Genomic DNA, 11154 nt, shown 5'->3' on the forward strand with positions numbered 1-11154 from the left:
TCAGACTGTGCATCTGGACCTGGGATTGGAGTAGAAGGCTTTAGATGATGACCAGAGGAAGAATTAACTGTTAAACTGTTCTTGGGAACGTATCCTGGCTAAAACAAACACGAGTCAGAAAAGACAAATCGCCACAAAGCTGGAAGCTAGGTTGCAGTTTCGTTGTCTTCTTAGCGATTCAGTTGTAGCAATTTTGTCGCCCAAGCTGTCCCACTCACCAGGTTAACCGAGATGCAAGGCCTTGTGGGTTGGGCACAAGTGGCCAGACCCTGCACAATCTGACAAACAGCTAGGTAGCCACCCGCTCCGGAGGCCGTTGCTAAGGAAACGGGAGTAAGACTCCGTGATCACCCTGGACGGTTTCCCCGGGGTTGGCCAGCCCTTTGGGGGTGTGGTTATGTGAGTGACGTACATAAGGGGAGGGACGGAGGCGAAACCGGACCCGGGGACGGACTACATTCCAGGGCGCATGCGTGGTGTGCGGAGCGGCGAGATACGTGGAAGTGTAGAGCCAGACGGGAAAAAGGTGAGAATATGGCTTCTGAGAGTGTCCCTCCGAGCGCATCTCTGCGAGAAGCCACTCAGCGAAAGTTGCGGAGGTTTTCAGAGCTGAGAGGTACTCCAGTTCTCCCCGGCATTAGAAAGGGAGGGTCCTCCTCTACGTGCCTGGAAGTTTGCAGGACTATCACTTCTGCTTGGTTTTCTCTCAAGTGTGGGCCAGGACGCTGGCCCAGGCATAGCTAATGCACCTTGAATTTTTTATTCTTTTCTGCCACTGTCCTTTATTTACTCTGTTTGTTGCTTTCTTTAAGTTTATTCTTAGTAAAATGTAAACATAAAATAAGGGAAGAGGAAAGAAAAGATGCATTTGGTTTAGCTCATTAACAAAAGTTATTTTAAATAAACCTGAAAAACCTCTCTAAAGCATAGTGTTTTGACCCTTATAAATGTGGTTTTAGCTCCCTCCCACCCCTCTCCCACCTACCTTACAAATTGTTCCATGCTTCCTGAGTAAAAAACAAAACATGAAAGAACTATGGATTAAAAATTAAAAGGGGGGTTGTATCAAAAATCTGTTTTAAAAAGGTTATGCCATTTGTCATTCCTTGTACAACTGTGTAATAAAAAACTGGTTATATTTTTTATGGGGTTACAGCTCTAAGAATACAGTAAATAATACTAAGAAGACAGTTAAATGTTCAGAACTATTACATTCTGGATGACAGGTCCTATTAGGTAACTACTATAAACAATTTTCATCTTGTTTATTAATTAAAAAGAGCTTCCACCTGTCTCCCAATGGTTCAGTCTGTCTTTTAATGAGTTCATCTGGATTTGGAACTTTTATCCCAAATTTTGTGTCACATTCCAATAGCCTTTGTAAAATTGCATGGCTACTTTAAAGTAATAAAAAAAAATTAAGTACCCACATTTATAAACAGCAACATTGGAGCAATGGATTCTTGGGTTGAATCGTTCTTAGTCAAGGAACACTAAATAGTTTTAACATATGAAAATTATTTTAAAAGCGGGAGATTCATTTATTACTTAAGAATTGAGATAGTCTTTAGTAAATCAAAAGTACTTCACTCAATAGGAAAACACAAGTTTCAGAATATTTAAATAAATGGGTCTGTAGACCATAAAAGAACAAAGTAATCCAAAAGAGAAAAAAACATAGAATTTGTGAACAGCCCTCATCAGAAGTATTTTGAATCACACTAACTGGCTCCTAATTATTCCCTAACTCTCAAAAGCAGAAGATACATTTATGAAGATGATAATATTCTTTTTTTCCACCTCTTTCCAAATAAGTAAACTTGTAACAAAATTCTGGTAATATTTATCATTTCCTTGTTTTTTCTTCTTTTTCACATAGGCAAACCTGTGGCAGCTGGAGAATTCTGGGACATTGTTGCAATAACTGCAGCTGATGAAAAACAGGAGTTTGCTTATAAGCAACAGCTGTCAGAGAAGTTGAAAAAAAAGGAGTTACCCCTTGGAGTTCAATATCATGTCTTTGTTGATCCTGCTGGAGCCAAAATTGGTACACATTTATGGTTGGATGTATATCATAGGTTCTGGGAAGAATAATCATTAAAGAAAAGTTGTCTTGTGGCATGCAGTTTATAAGCTGCATGTCTTTCCACCATAGTCTTTACAAACTAAATTTTTTTCATAAATTCACTAGTTTTTTAAAAATGATAAAAGGAATAGCAACTTACCTGTTGTGACTATGGAACAATTTCCAGAATGTTATGTTATTAACATAAAAAAAGAATAGTATCAGTTGTAATAAAATTTACTCAGATGGTGAATAATCCTTTGAACCTTATCTATCAGGCTCTTCATTTTCTTCAGGATGAGGAGATCAAACCAAGAAAAAAGTAGTAATATGTACTATTTGACTTGGGACCACAATGCAGAATGCAAAAAAGCCTAGTCTAATGGCTTAAGTATCATATTTACTTTAAAAATCCAATTTAAGTAAAGTTTACATTTTGCGTTTTGACCTTCCATTGCAAAAAAATGCATGCTATTTTTGTAGGGGCCATTTTCCATGTACTGCTAAAGCTGAAGCCCCTTGATACCAGACATAGGGTATCTATATCTGACCCTGGCATTGTTCTAATTAGCCATTGTTTCTCACCCCTCAAAGCTAGCATTCAACACTCTGTGATTCCCACTGTATAGGTTAGACTCTGAGGCACAGAAAAATAACTTGCCCAAGACAACTGGTAAGTGATAGTTAAATTTAAGATATTTTTAGGATACCAGATTCTAAAAAACTTTCTAAAAAGTTTATTTAACTTTCATTCTTGACTGTCATATGAGAGAATTATTTAAATAGGTTTTCCAATTTGTAATTTCAAGTGAGTTATATACTTAAAGTTTTCTAATGTTGCAGATTGCCCACTTTATCATTTCTTCATTTTGTATTAATAACTTTGGGAGAAGATTAGCTCTTTTTACGAGGGTCAGTATCTGGTTTTCATTACAAATTGTTTATTTAATTGCTATGAAATGTGTATTTAACTTGATTCTTTTGCCTGTATTTTTGTGCTTTGCTAAGTTAATTAATAGCCAACAAACCGAATCCTCAAATTTATCATAATCACAAAATTTTAGTAGGTTTCTATGAAATAACATGTGCATTTTAACTTTTAAGGAAATGGAGGATCAACATTTTGTGTTCTTCAATGTTTGGAAAAGCTATACGGAGATAAATGGAATTCTTTTACCATCCTATTAATTCACTCTGGTAAAGTTATACTTTACTAATTTACAGTTTCTTTTAAATATTTTACTTTTGATATTTTAGGAACTTTTTTCTCTCTTGCAACTACTTTTTCTTTTTTTTTTTGTCTTTGAGGTTATTCTGCTTTGAAAACATATTTCATGTTTTTCTTGATATTTTTAGTTTGTAAGTAGCATAATGCTTTTCACAATTTCCATGATATTTGTTGTATGTAGATCACATACAATAACTATGCATATTGTTTTCAGTATGTATATACACAATTATTTTCCAAAGGCTGAACTTATCAAAATGTGAACATTTTTCACTGATTCTTTAGAAGGGATTCTTGCTGTAGGGCAGAGGCTGGTTTAGCACTGTGATCACCACACTATTGCCAAACCCTTATATCATGCATTTTTACTTGATTATTGGTGGACAAAGTCTACAATCCTTAAAGGAGTTAAAAGGAAAGAAAAGGTGGTGACAAAACTTGGAGTTGACAAGAAAATACATGAGGGGAAAAATTACACGTAAAAGAGATATTTCCCACAAAAAGTAGGAAAGAAATAATTGCAGAACAAAGGATAGTTTTCTTTTGATTGGTTAAGTTGAGTTGTTATAAAAATTTTGGGAACATGACCACCTCTGTTATCTTCTCTGTGAAGTGGGCTGACGAACACTTGGTCAAGGACTGCCACCATGATTTTCAGTATGCTTTTCATTTCTTACGACTCATACACAGAACAGTGAGTTTTTTGTAAAGATGGTATCAAGTAAAGCATCCAAGTTCAGGTTTTAAGACTGACTAAAAAACTTAAAAAAAATCAAATTTATAGTTTTATTCCAGAACAAATATTATAATTACCAGTTTACTAAAAGTTAAATTAGATTCAGAAAATGTATTGTTAATTCTTACAGTGCTAAACTTTACTATTGGCTAGTGTTTGGGAAAGGACAAAGTGGAAAGTATTAGGTCTCAGTTGCTGAACAAACTATGTGCCAAGTGCTTTGCATGTATAATTGATCTCATAAAATGTGACAAGGCAAGTAGTAGTCTACATTTGCTAATTTGGAGTGAATCCAAAGATGAACAACTAAAAAGTAGTGAACCTGAGTTTGAACTCAGTATTGCCTGACTCTAGTGTGTAAGACAGCCTCTCGCTATAATTACTTAACATAAAAATGATGTAACCTATTTAATTTACTTAAGAAAACATACTTTTCAAAAAATTAAGAAGTGTAAGGCTCATCTTAGAGGGAAAGCCTATTTAAATTAAAGACAAGTATAAATTTTAAAACACTTTTACATAAATGCACTTTTGCTTTACGTGTAAGTAATAGAGAAAAGACATTGCTTTTGGAAATTATTGTTTAATAGATAATGTTGGAATTGGTACCTGTTTTTACCCTGTGGAGTGGATTCTTATTGCAGGAATTTAAATGTGGTTGAAATTTATTATTTAAAATGTAGATATTAGGTCATATTTTAACCCATAATCCATTTAAGTAGTTACAGTGGATTATAAACAATTCACATGCTCTAAAGTATATGAAAATTATTTTCTAATCTAGAATTTTTAAAACTACAGTATGTCCAAGGGCTACAGGATAATTTCTCTTTGAATTTGTATTTGGGAATTTTTTATTCTTTCCTGAGTTATAGTAATGTGTCGTATATATTAAATATTTTTAGAGACATTTTGAGTTGCTGCTGATGCTCCTGAGCTTTTAAAGTCTTGTAAACAGTCCTATAAACATTTTTAAACAGTTATTTTGTTTAATTTTATAGGTGGCTACAGTCAACGCCTTCCAAATGCAAGTGCTCTGGGGAAAATTTTCACTGCTTTACCTTTTGGTAAACCTATTTATCAGATGTTAGAATTAAAACTAGCCATGTACATTGATTTCCCCTCACATATGAATCCTGGGATTCTGGTTACCTGTGCAGATGATATTGAACTGTACAGTATTGGAGAATCTGAGTATATCAGCTTTGACAAGCCTGGCTTTACTGCTTTAGCTCATCCTTCTAGTTTGACTGTAGGTACCACGCATGGAGTATTTGTCTTAGAACCTTCTAATTGTTTAGAATACAAAGACCTTGAATACAGGTGTTGCCATCGTTTCCTTCATAAGCCCAGCATAGAAAAGATGCATCAGTTTGATGCTGTGTATAGACCTGGAAGTTTTTTACAGCGGGACTTTTCTGGAGGTGACACTCCCTCTCTTAAATTAGAATCTGAGTTTGTATATACAGACAGCCTATTTTACATGGATCACAAATCAGCAAAAAAGTTACTTGCTTTTTATGAAAAAATAGGCACACTGAACTGTGAAATAGATGCCTACGGAGATTTTCTGCAGGCTTTGGGATCTGGAGCAACTGCGGAGTATACTACAAACACATCAAATGTCACTAAAGAAGAATCAGAGTTGGTAGACATGAGGCAGAGAATATTTCATCTTCTTAAAGGAATGTCACTAAATGTTGTGGTTCTTAATAACTCCAGATTTTATCACATTGGAACAACTGAAGAATATTTGTTTCACTTTACTTCACATAGCAGTTTGAAGTCAGAGCTTGGTTTACAGTCCATAGCTTTTAGCATCTCTCCAGCAATACTAGAATGCTCTGGTAACACATCCTGTATCATTCAAAGTGTATTGGATTCAAGATGTTCTGTGTCACCTGGCTCAGTTGTGGAGTATTCCAGATTGGGGCCTGATGTTTCCGTTGGGGAAAACTGCATTATTAGTGGTTCTTACATCATGACAAGAACTATCCTGCCTGCATATTCCTTTGTGTGTTCCTTAAGCTTGAAGATGAATGGGCACTTAAAGTATTCAACTATGGCATTTGGAGTGCAAGACAACTTGAAAAAGAATGTTAAAAAATTGTCAGATATAAAGTCACTTCAATTCTTTGGAGTCTGTTTCCTGTCCTGCTTAGATATTTGGAATCTGAAAGTTACAGAGGAACTCTTCTCTGGAAACAAGACATGTTTGAGTTTGTGGAGTGCTCGTATCTTCCCAATTTGCTCTTCTTTGAGTGATTCAGTTACAATAGCCATAAAGATGTTAAATGCTGTACAAAACAAGTCAACTTTCAGCCTGAAAAACTATAAGCTGTTGTCCATTGAAGAAATGCTTATCTACAAAGATGTAGAAGACATGATAACCTATAGGGAGCAAATTTTCCTAGAAATTACTTTAAATAGAAAACAGTCTGATTTAGAGACATCTTAAATATTGTATACTTTGCCTTTCCTGATTAAGCAAGATTGCAAATATAAGGGTTCTCTGTAGATGTTTGTCTTTGTTTCATTGAAGTATTTAATGAAGATTATATAATGTAATTGCTGCAATATAACATCAATAACAAAAATACAGGTAAACCATGTTTGAAGAAAGAATATTTCAAGGATCTAAGTTCAGGAAAGGGATTTGGGAATGTTGATTCTTTGAATTAAGATGGGTTTATGGATCATTGTTTTGTACATGTAATACTGTAGTAATTTTAAAGATCCTTTTCTAAACATACCTTTAGAATTTTGTTTTTATTTTCTTTTGGGCTTCAGTTCCAATAAAGTTCTAAATGTCAGTTTTCTCCTCAAATATAGTAATTCTATTCTGAACTAATAAAAATGGCATACTGTAGAGTCCTCAGCACTGGAGGAATGCTGTAGAAATACATTTTCATGAACAAATTTATAGCTGACATTGAGCTTAGATTAATGCTTAAAATATTGTAATTGATCATTAGTGAACAGCTCTGAAATTGGTGGTAAAAGTCTATCTCATGTATTGGTCTTACAAAAATGAAACAAAAAGGGTATATGTATTATTTTATCCTTATAAACTTGAACATGTGTATGTATATCTTAAAAATTATTCCCTAAATTTCCATGCATAGGAAAGCATACACACACAAAACAATTATCTGTGTGGAAAAGATGGTAGGAATAACTGGGATTTACTGATAATAACATGTTTATTTTACTGATAATAACATGACATTACTTTCATCCTCTAGTTAATCCCTGTAACAAAACTGTTAAATTACTAGATGGACTGATTTTACTTTCCGTTTCTTATTTTCTGTCATGCACTAGTGATGATGTTGAGAGGCAATAAATAGCCAAAAGGTAGACAGCAGAAAGGAGCAGGAAGACTAGAAACACAGAAAATATACAGATGACAGCTTCAAGAAAATAAAAATTGGCTGGCATCCCAAGTCTTGTATTCCTCTTTTGGTAAAAGCACGTATGTTAAATGTCTTCGTATCAAAGTCTGGTATGTATTAGAGAAAAAGATTTGTGAGAGGTTTGTGTTTTAACATGAGTAAATTGTAATAAGAACTGGTCGGTGCCACTTTATATTTCAAATGTCAAAATGAAAATAATTATTTAATAAACCAGAAGTGACTTGTCTGCAACCTTATTATAGTATTTGCCTTTTTTTCCTTTCTTCAAGGTTCTTTCCAAGGACAAAATTAATTTATATGGTAGCTCTTGTTTAGCATTTATTGATTGACTTTCACAGTTTGCAGAGGATATTATGTATTTATCATGTATTAATTGTTCAGTACTGTATTTCACAGTATAATCTAAATCTATATAATCTTTGTATTTCACTGTACAACTTACAGTGTCATCAGTTATTAAGAATCACCATTTTATGTTCCACTAAAAGAAAACACTACCAGTAAAATATGACTCAATAATTTCTTTGTTACTTGAAGTTTTTATATTTATTTGTTGGAGATCTTTTAAGTGTACAGATTTTTACCATTTCACCTGCTTGCATATACATATAAAGGAACAAAATGCAATATTGACTTTTCTGAAACTTCACATTCAGAGTCCAACTTTTCTGAAGATTTTTCAACTTGAAAGTTAATTGATATCCAGTGTTAATTGATAACCACCCAGTACCATCTTCTGTGCTGTCACACTTATTGGCAAAGTTGCATTTCTTAAATGCCCCCACCACATTACTGTGGATTTTCCTTCAAGCTGTGGACTCCAGATATCTGTTCTGCACGTTTTTAATGCTATTGGACAAAATTCACTTTCATTTTTGCCTCAATGTAATTATTAATTAGAAGGCTGTCTTTTAGTCAGTAAATGGGAGGTTTCTGACAAATCGGTGGTCACCATTTTAAACATAATTCTGTGCAATGTATGCATTATAGTTGCTTTGAAATGTTACCTTTTCCAAGAATATGTCAGTGCCCCTTGCCTTGAGATGAGTGGTGTGTAGTATCATCTATTTATCACCAACAGTGCACCTAACTCAGGTGATAATTCCAACCACACATAAGTAAGAAATTGGACATTTCCTTAGGTGTATTATTTAATAAAATTACAGCCCCTAAATCATATACTCGAGGTTTGTAAAGGATGGCTATTATGTGTAACTAAATATATTAACATAATCTTATTGATGATTTAATAATTAACAGTGACCAAGAGGGGAGTGAGAGAAATCCATTATTTGGTATCAATCTTCTACCTTAAGCATACACTCACCAAACTAAGCAAATAACCCATGGACACAGACAACAGTGTGGTGAGGGCCAGAGGGAAGAGGGAAAGAGTAGCGTGGGAGGGAAGAGGTGGCCAAAGGGACAAATGGGAACATCTGTAATAGTGTAAACAATAAAAAAGAATGTATGAATGTATATACTAAATTGATATAAAACTTGAAAAATCCAAGTGAGATGCTGAAAATCCTCAAATTTTAATATCATGAATCCAGTGTTTCCAGAACCTGTGGTGATCTGTTATTTATCTCCTGAGGCTAAACATTACTTCCTATGTTACATAAGGATTAACCAAATCAAAACTTTCCCTGCTGCAAAATGCATGTATGTAAGGCTATCACAGGTGATAACTGGTGTATTATACAACATCCAGGATGCCATGCACCATGATGTCCGCTGACCCTGAGCAACTTGAAAGCCCAAAATTTAGGTACCTAGGATACCTTGATATATGTAGTCTCGCAGAATTAAAATGAAAAGAAAAAGCCAAAAAAACCTAATTTGCTCAAAATTGAAAGATTTTTAGATGATCTTTTTATTTTTGTTTAGCTAAATGAAACACAGTCTTCATTATGCTAAGAACTAAATTATTAAAGGAAGGATCTTTTTAAATTTACTTGTACATTTTAAAATTCAGTCAGTGCAAGAGAAATAATTGAAGTAACCATTACTTGCTTAACTTAATATTTTGTACCTCCACAATTTTGTTTAGACCAAGCCAATTTACGTAGAGGTTGAGAACAACTTTTATTGTTTATACTTAGTAGAATGGTGTTACTAATATTCCTTGTATTCATTTTTGTCAGAGGTTATTGCACATTCTCCTTCCCTCTAGTATCAATGTGCTAAGTTGTATATAACATACTAGTGTTCATGTTTCTGTTCATTTATATTCATATAAATTTCTGATTAGTTTTTTAATATATGAGCAAATTATACTAGTATCTGGTGGGAAGGATCAATTCCTGTCCTTGACAGAGCTAACTTCATGAATCCCAACAAATTTGCCACATCTTGTCAGTTTGTCTATAGTAGAACACAATTTGGAGTCAGGTTAAAAATTGGAATAAAGGAATGAGAAGCTGCTGATTTTCTACTGCATTGATATTTGCAAAAGGTGAAGGAGGAGGATGCCTGTGAATTAGTCACCACTATCATCCACCTATAAGGCAGTTTTTGATTATTGACGTTCATATCTAAAATATATTTGTCCCCAGGGCATTATTGCACATGCAAGTAAATGATTGAAACTAACAGACTTAATGTTTCCTTCTGGGCTGGTTGGACAAATAGTCTATCTTTCGCAGCCTCTGGCTGAAGGAATCTAGTAGCCTTCCAAAGCATAAAATTCAACCATTCAAACAGCAATTTATCTCTGATTGCTGCAGACTGGTGCAATCCATCTGCTGTCATTTCCCAGCTCTCTGTGCCAGAATTATATTCCCTCAATTGTGCTTCAGTGCATCACTGAAACAATCTAAACTCTAATGTCTATATTCTTTGGGCACTGTTCTATAGTGTGTTACTCAGATCATCTTGTTCAATCTCCAGTCCTTAAAGACTCTTAAAATATGTGCTACAACCGCACTGTGTCTAAGTAATATAAATGATTTTTTAAATTTTTTCCTTCACTAGTAACTATTCTTTTCTCCCTGCAGAACATTCAGATGGTTCAAGTTAGTTTTCATTATAAGAGAGTATCACATTGCCCAGAAAAGAATTAAAGCATTTACATCTTGAGGCATTAAAAAAAAACACACACACAACTCTGGAAATCAAGTAAGTGTTCCTTTCATTTGCAGGTTGTGAAATGTTGCACTACTAAATGAAGTTTTACATGATTGGTTTCTTTCCTATTACTTTTAGCCTTGGGGTTTGAAAATGTAAATTATATTCACCAATATGCTGTTCTTCTGAGAAGTTTTAAACATTTTTAATGAAATCTAGAACTAGAAAACTTTGACTATATGAAGAAATAATTATGGTCATAACAAGTGACCCAAGTACAGATTTTAAATGTATAGGCACATTGACAAGGTCATAAATTAACTTCTAAAATTCTCTACTTATAATATCACTGGAATCAACTTTTAATGAAATTTAATAAGAAACATCATCACTCATAATTGCTTAAACTTGATACTTTCTAATTAACCATTATCCAGTCAAATCAAAGGCTGTGGGGTGGAAGCTAGCCTATGAGAAGGGAGGTAGAAAGTATAACATTTTAGAGAAAGTCTTTTTTACTTGTTACAACTGCAGCTGTTTAAATGCAAAAGAAATATTTGCTGTAAGTTTTCCAGAGAAGGAGCAATTTACAAAATTATCCATGTTTCTAGTATCTGCAATCTATCTCCATATCTCCATA

The 11154-nt window shown here is 34.0% G+C and overlaps 2 protein-coding genes across 2 annotated transcripts in view; one reads left to right on the forward strand and one right to left on the reverse strand.

Moving 5' to 3' along the window:
* LRRIQ3 (leucine rich repeats and IQ motif containing 3) overlaps positions 1-379 on the reverse strand; it is a 110666-nt gene extending 110287 nt beyond the window's left edge. The window contains exon 1 of the mRNA XM_028513987.2: positions 219-379. The gene's annotated coding sequence lies outside the window, so the exon portion shown is untranslated. The remainder of the gene's footprint in view (positions 1-218) is intronic.
* A 75-nt stretch (positions 380-454) lies between these two features.
* FPGT (fucose-1-phosphate guanylyltransferase) lies at positions 455-7951 on the forward strand. Its single transcript, XM_028512226.2, has 4 exons — positions 455-616; positions 1880-2047; positions 3170-3262; positions 5031-7951. The coding sequence occupies exons 1-4, from the start codon at positions 535-537 to the stop codon at positions 6485-6487; spliced, it is 1800 nt and encodes a 599-aa protein (XP_028368027.1). The 5' UTR covers positions 455-534; the 3' UTR covers positions 6488-7951.
* Positions 7952-11154: the final 3203 nt, after the last annotated feature.

The sequence above is a fragment of the Phyllostomus discolor genome, chromosome 5, assembly GCF_004126475.2.
Source record: "Phyllostomus discolor isolate MPI-MPIP mPhyDis1 chromosome 5, mPhyDis1.pri.v3, whole genome shotgun sequence".
Lineage (NCBI taxonomy): Eukaryota > Metazoa > Chordata > Mammalia > Chiroptera > Phyllostomidae > Phyllostomus > Phyllostomus discolor.